Source organism: Thermobia domestica, chromosome 14, assembly GCF_964235325.1.
Source record: "Thermobia domestica chromosome 14, izTheDome1.hap1.1, whole genome shotgun sequence".
In the NCBI taxonomy this organism is placed as follows: Eukaryota; Metazoa; Arthropoda; class Insecta; order Zygentoma; family Lepismatidae; genus Thermobia; species Thermobia domestica.
This window is the reverse complement of record NC_137467.1, coordinates 95539344-95560485: the sequence shown is the minus strand read 5'-3', so window position 1 is coordinate 95560485 and position 21142 is coordinate 95539344. Positions and strand designations below refer to the sequence as shown.

The following is a 21142-nucleotide window of genomic DNA, read 5'->3' as shown; positions in this document are numbered from 1 at the left end:
TTCTTTTTGACTTTGTTTTCCTATTAATACGTATCGAATCTCGTTATTGAAAAAGCTTATTTATGAAAGATGGGCTTTAACTATCTCCACAAAAATTTAGACGTTCTACGTGTTCTTTTGTCAATATCTTTGGAATTAGTAGACCAATTAGAGGGAAATTTTTCGGATCACTCACGAGCCAAAGAATAGTTCACTCATTTTAGTCCTTTCGTTCCGAAGTTATTGAAGAAAAGAATATGCATGGAATAGATATTTATTTATTATTTTTTTGTGACAGTGCAAACTCAGTATTGTTACTTTTTTTCCGAATTAGTTCTAGATTAAATAACTATGAACTACAATTTCATAAAACTATTCTATTATACTATTGTGAGATTGTTTTTTTTTTTTTTAAAAAAAAAGAAAGAAAAACATTAAGTGTAATAGAATGCACGAATATTTTAAGTTATAAATTCGCTTATATATAAATATTTAAATTTTACATATGAAAGTGCAAGTGCATAAAATTATACCTACACTTGACTTTTAATTTTTTCCTCAATAAAAAAATACTCAAAAACCGAAAGTACTATCACAATTTTTTAAAAATAATTTTCCTAACAAAAATATCTGTTCCTTATTTGTGCTTTATCAGAGAGTCGAAACAAGAGGATTATTTCACACAGCACGTTAAAAAAACCAGTGCATGGCACCATGGTTTTGATGGTATTGTTTCGTACGTTCAATACTAGTGAAGAAAAATGTAGTAAAAGCATTTCTAAAGCATGGTAAATCAAGATGCTTCTTCTTCAGTAGAATTTTTATTTTCTTTTTTGTGCATGTTCTGCTTGTAAGCATGATTTCCCATCTTCTTGTGCTATTTATTTTGCTTTTGTTGTTTTCAGGTGCCTCCCCAGTGTCCCCCGCGCCCCGCTTCCTACACCCCCAGCACCAATGAAACAACCTACACACCCTTAAACAACCTAGATACTCTCCGAAGTTATGGCTCAGCAGGAGACGAGCTTGAGAATGTTCCTCCTGACTATCTCCGCAACCTAAATCGCAACACAGTAAGTGCCATTCCGTCACTTCCTCCCGTTCCGTCTTCTAATCCTGCCAGTGACACAGAGAGCATCCACAAACCTTGGGCAGACTCGGAACACATTCCACTGGGTACTTTTATTGATGGCAATAAGATCAAGAATGGTGAGTGTGTTGAACAAGTTCCTTTCTTTCTGTGAAATCAAGCGATTCCTTTGTACCAATCTGAATCAATAATTTTCTTTCTCTAGAGTAAATAATTGTTTTAAATTTGTAATTTCCGTTTTCTTTTGTTACAAATTACAGTTCAATAGTAGTACTTTTCAGTTTAAGTTTCTTCATTATTTGCGTTATTGTCTTCAAGATTTTTTTTTCTTTCTTTACTTGTTAAAAACTAGTAGTTTGTATTTGTACCTACGTCTTAGGTTGTTAGTTGCACTTATATAATAACCGGCGTGCAATAAACATTTCACTTTCCAGTGTTAAAATTCTTTCAGCGTAAACTTTACAATTAAATTATGATGAATGCTTATCGGAATCAGAAAGCAGATAATATTTAAAGTAGTGCATGTAAACTAAACGTAATGCATGGTAGAAATAAATGAGACATAAGCTTATGCATTATATTTGTGTATGTACAGTCTTGCTCAAGAAGGATTTGATAATTCATTAATACATATAAAGAAATACGCACACATTGGACTAAGATAACTTGGAAAGGAAACGAGAGGTGTGACTTTTCTTCTAACCAGGACTGCAAGACTGTACCTAAAGTGGCGCAAATATGAACTTCTCTTTTATAATAATTATTACAGTAATATAACATGCAATTAATTTCAAATTAAATTCATTGAATTCTGAAATTGTTGTTAGGAACATTGCTTATACATTCTTTGTCAGTCCTAAATTACAACTCGCACAGCTCAATCACGATAGGATGAGCTTATGAGCTGTACATACTTTAGCTTGTGCTGTTTAGTTGCAGATGAAATTTGATTCAAATTAGCCGCAGTTCACAATGAGTAGGTTTTCCGATGCAGAGTTGTAAACTTGTTAAGAGCTGCAAAATTGAAATGGTTTTCAAAGAATGAAATCTTGCAAATGCGACGAGACACCCAATGTCAATTCTTATGTACATATCGGTATATAATCAGTCACTCAAGCATTTACAACAATTTTCCTAAAGACGAAAAGACAGACAGCAATTGAGCATCACAGAGGAGCCTGCAGAAAATGTTGAATGTTATAAAATTCAAGTTAAATCGCTCATATTGATTTCATGTACTGTACAATCCCAAGTATGATAAAAAAAAATAGTGTCTGTTCTGTAGGTTATTTGTGATCCGTAATGAAAGCAGATTCAAATGTTTGATGGTCATTGTTATGGACAGACAAAAATACATGTCAGTTAGTTTTATGTATTGATCAAACATTCGTAAAGCAGCCAAGAAAATGCTTCTTCGTTGAATATTTTTATTTATTTATTGTTAATAATAATGAATTGTCACTTTAGTAGCTGACAAAAAAGAACTTTCTTCACTTGCTTGTGTAGCATAATAAGAAAAGCAGCAGTTAGAGCTTCGGTCCTCTTCGGAGTCTGAATTTGAAGTGTTTTACATAATACCTTTAATGAGTAGGTGGATCATACCAGAAAAGGATTAAAATATTAAAATTCAATTTGCAAAATAGATATGAAATATTTGTGTAAAAGATAAAAACCGACTTTTCAGTCACCATATGATCCAAGAAATTCAAAAGATTTAAAATATTTCGTGTCTAATTAGCCAATGTGAAATCTGTGTTAACATTATTATTATGAACTATTTAAACAAACTTTGTAACTTTATTCGGTTTACGTATATAGAGGTACAAATGTGTGTGGTATATATAAGCGTATATGGAAAGTCAGATAGTTCAATGTTCTGAGTTGAATGAGGCAGATTTTTTATTAATAAACACTTATATTAACACAAAATAGCAATTATTATAGATACAGTAGTATAGTGTATTTTAAGTATAGTGTATAGTGTATAGTGTACTTGATCTTACAATTTAAAAATTTTGTGTTTTATGTTGTAGTATAGTCGTTGCACATTTTATGTCCTTCTCTTTTCTTAATTTTCGGACTCTTGAAACCAGGATCTAATTTTTCGTGATTGTCAATGCAATGGTACCTTTTTTAAACAGTGTTTATGTAATAATTACAAGATTTTTTTGTCTCATTTTAGGATACTGTAAACCATGTTTATATAAGATTCATTATAAATACCTTTATGTTTGTGTAATTATCGTAAATTTCGTATCATAATTTTATTATTGTTAAGGACTATTGTTTAAATGTGAAATTTGAAGGAGTGTACGACATATTCTTTTAAATATAAGACACCATGAATTAAAAAGAATCTGTTGTACGAAACGATATATTTAAAAATTATATTGTTGGATTTCATAGGATTTCTTAATTTTTTTTTTTTTTTTTTTTTTTTTGGAACAGTTTAATATGATAAATGTTACGGGAACGTAAAAAAATTATATGAAATCTTTCATTTAACATTCCACGTTAGACTATGACCATTAGATTAAAGGAGACGAAATGGTTCTGAAAGATATAGTACGGTAAAATTAGAATGTGGGAGAACTCTGAGAAAACCCACGAACCGATGTTCTCCACACAAACTTAGTTGTAAAACACATTGATTGGGTGTATGCTAGTGTTTATCATTCATTCTTGCTTTGTAATCGAGATGTTCCTAGTTGTATTTCTCGATCAATCTTTCTAACTGAAGAATGTTTCTTAGTTCCACCAGGTAAATGTTCAAAGTATCTTTTCGTTTTCTTTCCCATTCTTGTGATATTCATGATGATGATATAATGATTGTTAATGATTTGGGTGGCAGTTAGCCTTCTGATAAGCTGTAACTGGATTTTTTTTTAAAATAATAAATTAAATGTTTCATTCATCACATGGTTTCTGAATTGAATGCAAGACCGTATTTAGAAAAAGAAAATAATGAACTCTGTCAGTGATCTTCTATTGAAAACCGTACCCGAATTTTAATAATGAGATTTTCAATAACAACTTTGAACGAAAGATCTGAGACATCTAAGCGAAGCCTTCATCATACATGTAAATTTGTATAGCTGAGAATGATGAACATTTTAATCTACAGGCAACTAAAAGGACTGTTATCTTTCTTAATTATTTTTACTTTGGATTCAAACTTCCGGAACACTGTGCTAATGTAAAGCTGTGGAAAGAAGTATTCATTTAAGCATTTGCTCTGTATAATATGAAGGTGAGAATGATACTGTTGTGTTTATTATGCATGGTCTACATTTTTAACACTTCTTTTTACTTCCTACCTAAATTGAAGATAAGCTTTATGATGATTGGCATTAAGATTATTTTTACGAACATATGAAAATAAAATTTTACCATGACGAAAGTCGACAATTTTATGAGCTGATAAATAATGTTGTTTCTAGTATTTTTGTTTAATATGTTTACAGTATTCTATTTGGAAAATTATATATAATTTACGTATATCTACATATACATAAAAGAAGAAATTCTGAGTGACTGAGTGATCAATGCCAGGCCCAACCTCTTAAGCTAGAAACTTCAAATTTGGATAATGCATGGAATTTGTGACGTAAAATAACACCTAGGAAGGATTTTGTGAAATTCAACAAGGAAGGGGGAAATAGGGGTGATAATTATTATATCAAAATGTCATATTTCGAAATCTGATATTTGGTATATGAACTTCTCATTTAAAATAATTAGACATGTATTTCAGTGTTTCTTGATATATGTCTTAGGGATGGGGATTAAAATTATTATTATAAGATGCATATATATCTCAGAATCTCCTAAGGTTAGAGTCATAAACTTTTATATTTGGAGTTCTCAGTTAGAATAATAAGAGTTTCAGCTTTTTTTGATGTTTTATCTCCAAGAGAAGAAAATTGGGTGAGCAAACAAAAATGGGTGTAATTACAATTGTTATAATAAGATGTCTATATCTCGGAGCCCCTTAACGTTAGAGACATAGAATTTGGTGATTGAACTTTTTATCTAAAATAATTACACACACATTTCAGCGTTTTGGATATTTGACCTAGAATGGAAGGAACAAGGTAGGAATATTTCCCTAAGGTCCTATAAGATACGTTCGAATTTTCTGCAGGAGAAACGCACATTTTTTTTTTTTTTTTTTTTTTTTCACATAACACATGAGGGCAATTGCAAATCTATTATATTAAAATGAAAGTGATCTTTTGAATCATCGATCCACGGGAAAAGTGCTGAACCGATCGAAGTGATTTTTAGATGTAGATATCACCTACCTCGATAACTTGAATGTATGGGATAACAAGAGACAGAGTGGGGAACGTGACAGCAAGGGGAACAACCATGATTGTAGAGTTATCTAAGAAAGTGTTAGAAGGAACACTGCATAAACGACTATGTGGTTAGAAGAGTGATGGCAGTGAAAGTGTATGGGAGATAGGTAAAAGAAGGAAATATATGAACATGGTTAAGAATGATTTTAGGGAGAAAGGTCTAATAGGAAAATAATTCTGGAACAGGGCTTTATAGAGACGACTCATTAGAAACGTCAACACCATATAAGTAGGAAAAGACGGAGAGAAAGAAGTTATCATCTACCTTGAGCTGGGTTTTCATCATATCAATTTGATTAAAATGAGTACCCTAAGGAGGGTCATAATTTATGCTGAAAATTGAGTATCTCACTAATCCCTCAAACTAGGAACATGACACTCGATAGATAAACTCCTCATTAAAAGTAGACGAACATATATATAATATGGATGTATGCACATATATATGTTCCAGCATAACGCTGGAACGCCTAGAATAACTTTCCAAACGTGACACATATACGTGTATGGCTCACAATTTGGAAACAAATCATGCCACGCAAGACCTGTGGGAAGCACTCCTGGGAGGGTGGGAAGGGTGCGCATGTAAAAATAATCAAAAACGACCGATATTAGTGTCGAATTTTTAGGTGTTTTTGGGGTCGCTCAAATGAATAGTAACACTCTTAATACCGTACTATGAAGGTAAGACATTCCTAAAACCTCTATAATAGTGGAAAGGGAATGACGTGTTAAAATAATCGAGAACTGCGGATATTTGTGTAGAATCCATAGTTTTCGGAGCCGCTAAGGTAGTTAGTGACAGTAAACCTGAATTTAGTCGAGGGGATAAGACATCCTTATCAACTTTAGGGCTGAGGATGGGAAGTGGTGATATGTAAAAACATTTGGAAATGATCGGTATTAATGTCGATTACATAGCTTTTGGGGTCGCTAAGCTGATTAGTGACGGTTTTGATGGCCTTTAAATCCAAATTGAAATAAGAACAGGCATGTCAGTTGGCTGAGAATTGAAGGGGCATGTGCATCATTATTTATTTTCTGACATGCCGTTTAACCCTTTAACTGCCACAATGTATTAGCAAAAACTATATCCCTGGGACCAAAACGTAATTTTGATTTTTGTCATTGTATTTGGACTGATTCTGCATACTGCATGTGTATAATCTTCGAAAACAAAATAAGTATGAGGCATCCGTAAGTACCAAGTGGCACAAATTTATAAAAACAGAGAGGCAGAGCATTGATGCCTCATGGCGGTTAAAGGGTTAAGTTGAAGTTCAGCATCTACCGGCATAGTGAGTGAGAAGAGGTGAAAAATAAAATATTCAAAATGACTGAAATTAATATCGAATCCATAGTTTTTGGAGGTGGAAAAACTGCTGACCCATTTGAAATGACTTCGAACGTAGTACTCACCTCAAATTGGGTTTTAATCATGTCATTTTGATTAAAAGACGTATTTAATGAGGTGGGGACAAAATATTTCGAAATTTATGCCAAAAGTAGAGTATCTCACGGATTTTTGTCATTACACTTCCATTCAAATGAGTACGTTAAGGAGAAAGGGGATCCAAATATTTTCTATAATTCTGTTCTTCTCGTGCGATTAACAAGTGTTTCAGCAAGTATAATGTAATATTGTAGTTTTCAAACTGAAATTATACAGAATATTAAAGTCGAAATAAATTGTATGTCTGCTAAAGAAACAATAGCCTTAATATATATATATATATATATATATATATATATATGATAAGAACTTTTTCACATAATTATTTGATGTTTCTGCGCTTAGTGATCTGTGATAACAAGTCACCGTATTGAATCAACCCTTTTTCAATTTTTTTTAAAGTTAAACCAATAGTAAGAGGATAGAGCGAAAAGTTTATTTGTTGTATTATATTTAAAAATAATAAAAAAAATCTGAAAAGATGCTGATGCAATATATTTTTTTACTTTCTCCTAGACTTGAAACGTGCCTCTGAAATCCCCCCAGAAGTGCCTACAAGGGGAATAATTCTCAGCAAACCAGGTCGGTGTACTCCAAGTGGTATATCAGTCACATCTCTGAGTTCTGCTGAGGATGCTCCACGGATGGTGGGAGGTAATAATTATTGTTATTTTTGTGAAGGCATATACAACTAAATATATCAATTAGTGGAAAGTGATATAAAATTTTAGTTCAGTTCGACCACTCAACATACACGGGATTGGATTGTTGTCAGATATGCCAGTTAGTTTGAATCTACAAATTAAAAATAAGTGGAATCTAATATAAAATAGCGTACTTATTTATGTTCAGGGATATGTATCATATAGTGAGGCAAATGAAATCTGAAGCAGGGCTAAAAAGCAAATTATTTACAAGAAGACAATGAAAACATTATCATATAACATAAAGAAATATGCTGTATGTACTTTCGCTAAACACTTGAAATAGGAAGGATTGGGCAAGAGATAGGAAGAAGAATAAATAACGTAAATGTGCCAATATACTCAAAATGTACTCAATTTGGTCTTCTAATTTCAAAACTCATATTCAATGTCGAATTTTCGGTGACAGCTGTCAGCGTTGTCAAAGACTTACCTAAGGAAAGGTATTTAGTGAGGATAAGATGTATGAAGTTTAATATTGACACTCATAAATAAAAATGTCTAAACATCTTGACATCAGAGAGTAGTTATAGATCGTCCACTTGGGCGCCATTGTTACGTTTAATAGCTCTTTCCTGGCTACAAACAGACTACAACAGTTACTGATAGTTTTGCAGATTACTTTGAATCAGTGCGTGAATGAAAATAGTACTACGAAATGTGTAGGCTTAGAAGTTTGTAACTGCTTAACCATGAACAATGTTCACTGAAGAAATTAAGAAAAGAGCAATAAGACTGCGAAAACATGTTAAAACGAAGCCGAAAAGAGCATACAAATTAGATGGCATCACTACTATGCAATTAGAATTGTCTTGTAACGGATAAAGTTAGGGGCAAGGAAAAATTAGTCTATTATTATGAAAAGTTACTATTTTCAAAAAATAAATAAATAAAATTAATAAAAAATAAATAAAAAACTGATAATTAAGGCTCTTCGCTAAGCTCACCTCCATTTTTTTTTTTTTTAATTTAGTGAATAACTTAAAGACGATGAAAAATTTTAAAAATATGAAAAGTGAGCCAGGTAATATTTAAATGCTATTAAACTAATAACCATTTCTAGACTTTTTCTTATGGAGCAGAAATTTGGGTGTGCAGTTTATGACGTCGCAATTGTTGGGCACCAAAATTTCTACATAATATATAAGGCCTTGGAAACAATTATAAGTTCATATATTATTGTTTTGCACAAATTATTTGGCTCATTTTCCGCTTTTCTGTGTTCTCCATTGTATTTGTCATTCACTAAACTTAAAAGAAAGGTTGTGATTAGCTTAGGAGAGAACCTTAATAAACATTAATATTAAAAGATCATAAAACTCAGAAATATTAATTTCACATGGGGTTTCCGAGTCAAATTAATGATCGATTTGTCTAATCGTTACATTTTTTTTTAAATATTATCAATTAAAAATTAACCTTTAAAAGTTTGATTGATCAAATTAAAAATTAAAAAAAGAAATACTGATTACACACAAAGAATGAAAAAGTGACTTACTGGACCCGACTCGAACCCAGGACTTCCGGCATACCATTAACCACTACACCACTCATTCCCCTTCCTAGAATGGCCACTCTCTCACTCTCAAGTGGTCCGAGGTGAGAGCACCGACCTTGAAAGTGAGAGAGTGTGTGGCTGTCCTGGGAAGGGAAGAACTGGGTGGCGTAGTGGTTAACGCATCGGCGTGGTATGCCAGAGGTCCCGGGTTCGAGTCTCGGTCCAGTCAGTTACTTTTTCACTCTGTGTGTTATAGAATTCGCACCTATAAAGGATCTGATATGTAAAGAAAAACAATCAGTTGTTTCGTCCTTTCATAAGTATATATTTAACTGATTAATCGTTAATTCTTTTAACGAATTAATTATAGCTTGCATATTGTTTGCATCAGAATTTCACTATTCGCTATGAGAAATATCAAAGTGTCTACTAATATTAATGTAATAGGAGCACTTTTATAATGAAAGCAAAAATAATATACTAAATAACTATTGGTGTGGTGTTTTGAAAGCAGAGTTTAATTAAACCAAGTAGAACAAAGTTATTTAAAAAAATATATATAGAAAAATATAAAACGATATTACAAATAAGAATATCACATATAGAACTATTAGAAGAATTTTACTTAGTGAAGTGCAAAATTGAAATTGTCTATATAAATAATAAAAGAATGTTTGATGGTAGTTTTTCTTTTTAAATAATATATTAATATCAAAGGAATAATACATTAATACCAGTTTTACCAAAGAAAATTTCAGAACAAAATATTTACTGTGGTGTAGAATAGCAAAAGGTGCCATACCGCAGCTCACTATTACAGAGGATGTGTATCTTGTAGAATAACATTCCACAAAACTGTGAAAGTATTAATTTGAGTCTGGATCAAATCATGCTTAAAAAACCCTGGCCATCTACCTCTAAATAACCTCATAGTGGAAGTAAAACAGATAAATGTGAATCTGAAACTTATTTCTGTCTAAAATGGTTTTCTTAAACTAAAATGCAAATTGTCTTACGTACGTATGTAAATAGCAAACCTCTAAAGGTGTGTGGTCAGGTTTCTTTGAACTCAACAGTACAGTATTTTTTTTTTTTTTTTTTTTTACTTATGTATATGTGTGTCTGCATTTGTATCTATTTTAATAGCTACCTACATCTATTAACTTGTGGGCATATCTCTCCCCTAATTATTTAGCAGTTTTTCTATAAGTTTTAATATATTATCGATGCAGTAAACATGTTTCTTGTTCAGTACGTTGTATCAGTCTTAAATTAGTAAAGAAACTTTTCATGTTGTAGGTAAAGTAAAGATTAAAATAATTTTATATCATTATTACTCAATTTTCCAGGCTATCACTGGGATTGCTCAGATTGGGCAAATCACAGTCAGAATCCTCTACCGAACATTACAGAAGTACCTGGTAGTGAAGTTCCAGATTCATCTAGCTTTCATAGCAATGAAAGTAATGAATCAAATACACATCCGGGGAGTACTTCTCTTCCCCCAGGTAAGAAATTGTTTGGTATACTCAATGTGTAAAATTAGAACTAAATTTATGATATAAACGATACGCTGAACATATGTTAACCGGTTAGTTGATTTCTTATACCTTAATATACAAGATCACTAGTATATGGTCGTGGTGGATACTTCATACCAGAACAAAGAAGATTAAATCTTTATCTTCTTGGTATTTTTAATCTTTCAAAGAATGCTTCTGAAATACTTAGTTAATTTGAATTGAAGTAAAGGTTAAATGCTAGGTAAAAGCAAAGACATTCAAACTTAATAAACTATTAAGTTTATTACTGAGAAGTACATCTTAATACAGTTCAGAATCCTATGTCTTTGTTCGTAACTCTCTTTCCCAATTTTCCCCAAAATATTCCACTAAATCAAAACCATATTTCAAGTTCTAATTTCAGCTTTTTAGTTCCTATAAAACATTACTAAGTAAAATGATCAGTTTTGTTACTAAAATTCTGTTCATCATCTAATTATTTTATGTTACATTTAAATTGTAGTTTTATTTATTTATTTACCTAGTAACGTACGATATCTCAAAAAATGTCTACAATTTTGGTATATAGGATAATCAAACTTATCTTTTGAGTTCTGTTGCCCCGAATAACTTATTTTGTGGAACACACAGATGTTGCACTATTTCTTGGTAATTATTATTTATATTCCTATTTGTTTATTTTAAGCATTCAAAACATGAGAAATTTGATGAGATTAATTTATTATTTACCCATTTCCATCGAATGAATCTGCAGTTTAATATTGAATTACCGTGAAACATTCCATAGTAGATATTATCTTAAAAATTACTCAGTACAAATGGAAAAAGATGGTGTTGCGTGTAACTAATCAACCTAAGCAAAAGCATATACATTCCTAATAATTATATAAATAATATAGATTGTCCGTAAAGTTTCTTGTCACATTTATTAGAAAGCTACTCTTCGAGGGAGACAAATGTGGTTGGGGATATAATTAAAACTATTTTTTTAAACCTTACTTATAAAATATCAATATACATACGTACGATTTGTTGCGTGTAGCACATCTAGCCGACACTTAGTAAGGGTCAAAGTGGGCAGTATTGATCTTCGATTTCAGTTTACCAGTCATCCTATACCTTTGTCTAATAAATCAGTAATCTTCATATAACAAACATACAAATAAAAGAAGATATAACGTTTCGGGAACAAAGTAGCCGTGCAACTGGATCGTGCCGTCCGTAACGTAATGGCATACCTTCCTAATTATACTACCTTATTGAAGGTCCTTTGATTGTGCACAACATACTCTCACAAGAATATCCAGGTAAACACTTCTCTTCACTGTGTTCTCACTGAGGAAAAACGGTCTACAGATTCGGTTGTGTATAACACTATCACACATTGAATTTAGGACCATCTCCATCTCTCTTAAGTTCCATAAGCACATGAGGGTTTTTAGACTTTCCAATTCTGACATTTTGTCTATGCAACTGTACATGAAAAATTTTCTTGTTCGGAAAACAAATATGTGCGTGAAACTAGAGATATTCTGTCTATCCAGCATCGTTAATTCGAATTCTTTTTGTTCGGCGCAAGTGTTTTTAACAATTTCACGTTCTACGGACATTGGCGTAGCACCTTGTGTATGGATCGAGCCATTGGTAGTTCTCTGTAAGTGGAAAGAATGGACTTTCGGACTGTGAAAATAAATCACGAACACTTTCAAGTCTGTATTTGAGCACTTCAGGAGTATGGAATATCGACTCTTAATGTGTACCGAAAGGCGAGTTTGCCAACGTTGAAGACTGGACAATAACTATGTTGTGAAGAAGGAAAAGATGTTTTAAAATTGTCACGCACGTTACTGTAGGAATTTATATAATAATAATAATAATAATAATAATAATAATAATAATAATAATAATAATAATAATAATAATCATAATCATAATCATAATAATAATAATCATCATAATAATAATATAATAAATCCACAGACACATATACACGGTCAGGAATCATCTCTCAAACGTTGTCGGTGTTATTTTGAAACATCCTATATATATATATATATATATATATATATATATATATATATATATATATATATATATATATATATATATAGAGAGAGAGAGAGAGAGAGAGAGAGGATGTTTCAAAATAACACCGACAATGTTTGAGAGGTGATTCCTGACACCAAGATAAGCCAGAAAGTATATATCAACCTGAGTGCACAAATGCTTCCTTTTAGAGTTATAGGTTGCCGAAAAATGAAAAAATGGACTTTAAAGGTTCATAACTCCAAATCTATGGGACCTACCATAGTGGGGTCAAGACTTCACTTAGGAATTAATATGTATGCTATCCAAAAATATATGTTTCAGAATTCTAAAGTACTCACGAAGCAATTTTTATAAAGGGAGTTTAGCTACGGGCATATTATTTGAAGTACTCTCCAACTACGTCTATAAACATTGTTGCAAAAGTACCGCAGGATTATGAAACTTGGATATTTGGATAGAACATAGGGGATATACTAGTTCCTAAGTCTTGACCCGACTATGGTAGGTCCCATAGTTTTGGAGCTATGGACCTTTAAAGTTTATGTTTTCATGATTTCGGCAGTCTGTAACTCCGAAAGGAAGCATTTGTGCACCCAGGATGGTCTATACTTTTGGTCTTATCTTGGTATCAGGAATCACCTCTTAAACGTTGTCGGTGTTGTTTTGAAAGATACGTGTACTTGTAATATAAAATTTTCATTATTTCAATGAGTTTTAACGTTAAAAAGTTTATTTACCAAGCATTATCAATATAATCACATAGATAGTGTACTTCAATTTAAGTTACTTAGTTACACGCAACCACACTTCATTCATGATAATAGCTACTTACAGTTGATATTAATGCTGAAGTGTCTATTACAGTTCAACCTAAGAAAGGGTAAGCATAAAGCAGTTATGTGTCTTTAGAGATTAGAAAAAAAAAACTCCTATCAATCAATATTATTGTTAAGCTCGTTTCCGAAAAAAATCCTATATTGATTTTTATGAAGCAGTTTTAGAGGACTCCGAAGACGTTCTAAATATTGAGATGAGTTTAAACAGTGCTAATGATAGATAGCAGCATGTGCCCCCTATCTTTCCACTGTATTTTGTAAGGAGCGAAAATATGCAAAACAATTAAATTAAATTCAAAAGATGAATACTGAAATGTTGGGCAAAGACAAGTTGAATAACTACTCAAAGAAGAATTCGTGCAGTGTTTTGATACTTTATTTCTTTCAGTATTGAGTTTTATTAATTGGGAACATATTTCTGAAGAATAATATTTAGCCATTCTACTCCCGCCGGGGATTTAAACGAAATCGCAGACTCTCACGTTGGCGGCCCTTGTGAGCCCCTAATTATCACAGAGTCATAATTGATACATCGTTGAGAAGCTTATGGAACACAGGTAACATTTGTGCAATTCCCGCGCTATTCGTAAAATAATAATAAAAACAAAAAAAGTTTTTAAAAAATATGAAAAGAAAAATAGAATTAGGGAGGTATTGCAACTCTTGTAGTCATTCTATGCTGACAAAATGATGCTAATATGTAGGCAATACTCTATAACAATTGGTAGCCATTGCTGCAATACAAAACGAGATTAAAATTCAGAACAAAATTCCTATGAAAACGCCCTGTAAATAATTTTCGAAGGGCTGTTGCATATCTTCGAGTTGGCGGTCCTGGTAACCCGCCAAATTAACATTTACATCATGTACAGCAACAAGAATTACGCCTCTAGACTAATTCAGTGAAAAAATATCTTGTCTTATATGGAACCGTCCTGAAAATAAATGTAATTTATGTTAAAAAAAAAAATGAGACTTAAGAAATTGGCCACCTTGGCCCCGTCCCCCATATAAGTAACAAATACACATACTGAGTATTACCATGTAGTGGACTACTTCATTACTTAACACACCAATTTTTATAAGTGTACCCTCAAGGGGGGAGGGGATGGCCGTCAAAAACCTGTTGCAAAGAAACAGAAAAAAACACACACACACACACGAACGTTATCGTCCCCCTCTGTCGTGGTACCTCCTCACATACATAATTTGCATATCGGTGGAAAGCTTCCTTCTTCAGGAACACATTGATACCAAAGTTATCTTCCTAGTTAATTAGGGCTGAGCAACTGAGGTTTAAAGCCTTGGCGCAGCAGTTACGCCAATGGACGTTTAAAAGTTAAATATTCTCAACAATGAAAGGAACAAAATATCAAAAAATCCACGGAATACTCTCTGATTATTTATTCTACTTGCCTTAGCACAAAGTGTAAGTATTCATCTCTTTGAATTTGATTTCAATTGTTATGAATATTGTAACTTTCTACAAAACACATTTGAGAAAATAGGCGCGTAGTGCCATCTATTGGTGATAGTCGAGTCTTTACACTTACCTTAATCCTCAGAAAACACAAAGTGAAACACCAAATATCATTGAGCCAGAAGCAACCGAATCTTGAAACTCGTGTACTTCTCAGTAAGATAGAGAGTTAATTGCTCCCTAGGAAATTAGTAAAATTGCTATCTTTCCTTGTTGCCCGAATTAAATGCTTGTTGGATAGCACAAATGTATGTATAAATATAAAATGGTAATAATATAAAAACGTGGAAAAGATGAGCCTAATGGTGTACGCTTGTGTGTGTCCGTGGTACTGTTTAAGCTTTGATGATATGGAATTTTTGTACGATAAGAAGAAGAAAATAGATTCGTTGAAATTTTCACGGGCATTACTTGGGAATGTATTTTTCTTATAAAAATCTTGCGAAAATTTGAAACTTTCTCCAGTTTTAATTATTTGTTAACATTCTAAAGAATTGTTTATCTGCTAATAATAATTTCATAGTTCAGTTATGTCATTAGGCTAGGTATTAGACACTAAGTGTAGTCTATCTGCTTTTAGCGACAAGTGAGAAAATCACATGGATATATTGAATCTTCAAGAAAAATATTGGACTTTGTTGGGGGTGCCAAAATCAATAGATTCTCTGTAAGGTATGCGGTTTGGTGTGCTAACTCACTTTGTTTTGCTTACAACGAGACACGGAGTTCGCACTAAACAATCGTTTGCTGTATTGTGACTAAACTCAGTGATCATATGTAGCATGTCAACGCGCATGTTTTTTGTTTCACATAAATAGTAGAAAATAACAAGCTATATAAATAAACTTATTTGAATGTTCTTTTTAAAATTATTATTTGTTATTGCTTTTGTATGTTAACTCCTGAAAGTATTTAGCAGAGTAATTAAAGGTATATCCATATTATCAGTTCTCTAAGGTGAGACTGCGACATAATTAGATGTAAAAACACCATGAAATAGCACGAGAGCACCATTCACATGATTACAGATGTACAGTACATGATAGATACGGATAACCTAAATGGTTTAGTATAAAGTACGAAGATGTATATATAAGAATTGCACAAAATAACACTCTAAACGAATAGAAGACTAGTTTCATTCCACAATATTACTTTTTGGTGAAGTGAGTAGTTACATAGTATTGACAAAGTGTTAGAAGAAATGGAGATCATTACCTAGATGGATTGTAGAAAAATTAGCACTGTATATGAAGATTGTGGGAAAAGTGAAAATAAGATGGAGAAGGTGTTAGTTCTTAATTCTAAACTTGGTACATAAGATACTTATTGATACAATAAATCACATCATGAATGACTTTAATCCTCCACGATATACACTGAAGCACCACTGAGATCATAACAATATGTGGAATCATCTTTCACTATCGCCTTGTATGGTTAACACCACAAATCTCGTAGATTGGACTGTACTGTGATCTACGCTCAAACAGGGCCATCTACGTGGTTCCTGAATTTCCATAAAAGTCAAGTAATCTAGAAGACCATTCTAAGATGTAAATGTTGCAGCATTTTCCTTTAAACACTATAAACAACAGTGACCATAAATAACTGACAGATGATAAATGATCTGTGATGATCTTAGAAAAAACAGCTGAAGATATTTCATACTATTCTAGATTGACATAGAATCACATACTTATCTCAAATGATATAACATCATTTGACGAGTGCATTGTTTTGTAAGGCTGGCGTCCAATTCAAACATACCGTCTACCTTTAGAGAAAGACAAATATCTCTCGAAGCCATGCAATTTTAAAGCAGTCATTAAGATGTTTCATTGGCCAAAGAATCTTTTTTTGTTTGGACACTACTAAGCTTTATCTGTAATAATGCAGACAGTGCTAGATGATTCGCTTCATGACTTCCCTGCGAACACAACATTGAATTTGGGGTCAACTGTTGCAAGGTGGCTTGTCTTCGGTTCCACAAAATCAAAATAGGTAACGGAGATCACGCACATTACAGGATACAAGAACTAATCCATCATTTGACTTCTACAATTTGATCAGATTCAAAATCGAGCTTTAGCAATGAGTTTTGGTTGTGCTCATTGTGACTGCCTGTTGGTAACCGACATGTTGCTCTTCGCAGGATCACTTAATCATTGTGTTGTAGAGTTGTTGTAATTTATCAAATAATTTATTATAATTTATATGGAAACATTGCTATTTTATTATAGGTTTAGTCATGTTAGAATACTGATTTTTTTTTTTTTTTTAAAAAAGGTAGTTAATCAAACCACCTACACAAATAAGAAATCAGATTCAATTTTTTTTTAATCAAATGCAAATGAAACAAATGTAACGTTTTTCTGAAAAACCGTCGCAGACACTATACAAAAAGTTGTACATGTTACATTGGAATTCTAAGAAGTTGCCAGTTACTGTTGTCATATCACATTTAATAAAACGGTGAACAGTTGTCATTCATTAGACAGTACTTACAAGACGGCTAATTAAAAATCGTATAGAATTGTAGAAGGTTAAATTGGTATTCGTCTTTTCAACACGCATGGCTTTGTTTGGAAGAATTTGTTTTATGCCTTTTTCATACAGTAGAATGTTGAATATATCTCACATCACCACATAGCATTCCAGATTAGAAAAGAAAACAAAACAATTATGACTCTTTAGATGCAATAATTGATTTCAAATTATTTGTTAATTTTATTTTTCCATTTACTAATTTTATAAGTTACGCTATGAAGTTCATCATAGCTTGGATACTAAGAACATTTTAGTGTTTGTAATCTACACTTTGTAAATTGAATTGTTAGTTTACTTGTCAGAAGTCTCGTGGTAGATATCTCTTCGCTACCAGAGGCCTGTTGGACGAAATCGAAGTGAAAACTCTTGTTAGAGACCATTGTTTCACACAAATAAGGCAAATCTTGAAACTTCTAGCCAGAGAAGAATGAAAGAACCCCATATGCCCATGGGGGCAAATAATGTATTTTTGTACGAGGTTTCAGATGCTACCGATATAAGTGATTTTACTTTAGAAATATGAACAATGAAATGCAAAAAAAGACCTTCCCAATAAAAGTAAAATAGGATCTATATATAAAGGTACCATTCCAACATTCATCTGATCGGACTGCTCTAAAACTTGAAAACTCCCAGATTGCCATCTGCGGGGATTCAGACCCTACACTTTTCTTGTGCGAAAAAGGAAAATTAAATGTTCATCTACGCGGCTTATTAAGAAGTAAAACAGAAGGTCATTAATTGGTTTATACAATTGACATTCTACTGTATGTCAAATATTTACTTGTGTAATTGCATGTGTTAAGTGCATATATTTTCTCATGAACTGTGTAATCCATTATAACAGTAAAATATGTTTCATTTTTCTTTTAGTGCTTGGACCTGTTGATCCTGCACGGGATATAGAAACTCTTAACGAAGACCAAGAGTCAGAGTACGTTGGAGACTCCGAGTGTGGTACAGAGTACGAAGATAGTCAACACTACCCTGACAGTCCTAATTTAAATCTCTTGAATAATGCACCGGACAGTGGAAGTGAAGAATATCAATTTAAAAAGGACAGCTATTTGCGTCATCCGAATCAGTACCTTCCAAAATACAACATTGGAAGCGAGACTGAGACAGATGAAGCACATATTCCTCTGAAATCGAATCTTGCAAGTGATGATACTGAAGATGAAATAGTGCCATATGGATTTCCTCGCTCAAGCAAAGCAATAAGACTTGAAGATTCCTTCAATCCTGAAGGATCAGTTATCACTGCCTTGGATGAACACGAACAAATGTCTCTTTCCATGGGGGGTTGTACGAGTACGAGTGATCTATCGAATTTGTGTGACATTGACGATTCAGAATTTGAGTTAGAAATTAAGAAGCTGAACAAGAACTGGCCAACAGAAGCTACTCATACTTCTGTATAACATAAAATAGAAACAAGTTTTTTATCAATGCAGTTTTTTAAAAGATATTTTTTACTGTGCTATCTATCAAAAGAAATTGTGCCAATCTTGAAAGGCTTCGGGTCTTCTAATTAAAAAATAAAGTAAATAAAAAACTCAAAAACGGAACAGGAGCACAAGCACAAATTAATGCGCTGTGATCAGAAATCTTCGCCCCTGGTTTAACGTTTGCTTTCTTCTGATTATTTTGGTGCTATACAAAGAAACAAAGACTGCTTTACAGGAGACAAGATATCGTTATAGCTTAAGTCTTCTTGTATTTGTTTTTTTAAATTAAACATTCGTGATTACATATTTAAAAAAAAGTGAATTGTAAGCGTAATTATTTTTAATTCCTTGCCATGAAGAATTCCTTAGATAAAAAAACAAGCTTCTGTGCTTTGTAAGATATATACATATATATACATACATATATACAAAGAAAGTTATTTTTAACATTAAGCTTGTTTATTAAGTCCAAGCATAATTTTATCATTCTGTATCTCAATATGATTGATTGGTAGTGTGAAAGATGAAGAACTCAGGAAATGATATGTTTTAGAGTGTGTTCTCAGGTGCAGCTAACTCTATGATGGTAAAATTTTTAAAACTATTTTGTAATTAAAAAAAAAAGATAAATATATAGAACTTTTTAAAAAGAAAACATTTTACATGGACTGCTTTCATTTTACATCTATAAAGTAACAGCCCTTTTGGCTGCTTTTGTACATGTGTTTGGTGAAATATATATATAAGTTGCCTTAGATGAAGGACACAACAGTTAATTTTATGTATTTTTCCTCTAAACGAAGTGTCATATAATATATGTGTGTGTTGATTCTCCATTAATAAAAAAGAGACAATACACGAATTTATTTGTGTTACGTAAAAGTAATGTAAATCAAAGTATAGACATTGCTTATGTTTGTAAATTTAGTTGTACAAACGGAACTGACTTTGGAGAGAGATGTACAAATTTTGAATCATTGTACATACAATCATGTTAATAAAACGGTTGTATTTTAAAGTACATTTTTGTTTTTAAAAGTAGCATTTGACTAACTTCTACGAATTTATTCAATAAGAAAGTTTGTGTTGAGCATAAACTTCGAATGCAAATCACGATTCAAGATTTAGTTTCTTGTCGGAACTCGTGTAATTCGCATTGTATATACCACACCTGGAAAGAGAAGTAAAGGTCGAGGATTGATAAGGCCGTTTATGGTCTAGAATGCAGTCAATATACAGTATTTTCATTTTGGAACATTATTGGTATCACTAGGCTTTAGACCGCGTGAATTGGGAATTGTTGTTGGGAGCTCTAAAGAAGATAGGGTTGAAATGAAAAGATCGAAGACTCATAAGAAACTTATACATGACCCAACAAGTGAGTGTTAGGATAGGGGAAGAACTGACGGAAGAGAGCGCAATTGGCAGGGGAGTTCGACAAGGATGCTGCCTCTCGCCAACACTATTTAATGTCTATCTAGAAGAGATAGTGAAAAAGAGTTTACATGATGATGACGGCATTTCGGTAGGAGGTAGAATGATTAGATGCATAAGATTTGCAGACGATATGGCGCTTGTTGCAGAGTCTGAAAAGGAAATCAATAAAATGTTAGAAAACCTAAGGATGAACTTTGAAGAATATGGGATGAAAATAAATGTAAGAAAGACAAAAATCATGGTGATTGAAACGGAGAGGTCTGTGTCAAATATAAAAGTGGGAGGGGAGCAAATAGAACAAGTGAATAGTTTTCGATATCTGGGTAGTATTCTTAGTAATAACATGAAGTGCGAACGTGAAATAAAAGCAAGGATAGGAATGGCGAAAGAAGCCTTTAGGAGGAAGGAAGGTCTGTTTTGTGGGACCTTGAATAGAGAGTTGAGAAAAAGACTCATAAAATGCTTCGTGTGGAGTGTTGTACTGTATGGGGCGGAAACGTGGACATTACGTAAAAGTGATGAAAAACTACTGGAAGCATTCGAAATGTGGGTGTGGAGAAGGATGGAAAGAATTAGTTGGGTCGAACGGAAAACGAATGAGTGGGTGTTAGAAATGGTGGGGGAGAAAAGAACACTTTTAGATATTGTTAAGAAGAGGAAGAGAAACTGGTTGGGACATTGCCTAAGGATAATTGTATCATGAGGGACGTCATAGAGGGTATGGTGGCGGGAAAGAG

At 32.6% G+C, this 21142-nt stretch overlaps 1 protein-coding gene across 3 annotated transcripts in view; it reads left to right on the top strand.

The window, feature by feature from the left end:
• The window catches only part of LOC145670270 (fat-like cadherin-related tumor suppressor homolog), a 113466-nt gene extending 93477 nt beyond the window's left edge, over nucleotides 1-19989 (top strand). For 2 of the 3 annotated variants that reach the window (XM_081738697.1, XM_081738696.1), the window contains 4 exons: nucleotides 885-1185; nucleotides 7397-7534; nucleotides 10432-10590; nucleotides 18394-19989. In XM_081738697.1, the coding sequence (XP_081594823.1) occupies nucleotides 885-1185; nucleotides 7397-7534; nucleotides 10432-10590; nucleotides 18394-18941 (1146 nt within the window). In that variant the 3' untranslated portion in view covers nucleotides 18942-19989. Of the gene's footprint in view, nucleotides 1-884; nucleotides 1186-7396; nucleotides 7535-10431; nucleotides 10591-15550; nucleotides 15643-18393 lie in introns of all 3 variants that reach the window. The other variant, XR_014128249.1, reaches the window with a different exon arrangement.
• Nucleotides 19990-21142: the final 1153 nt, after the last annotated feature.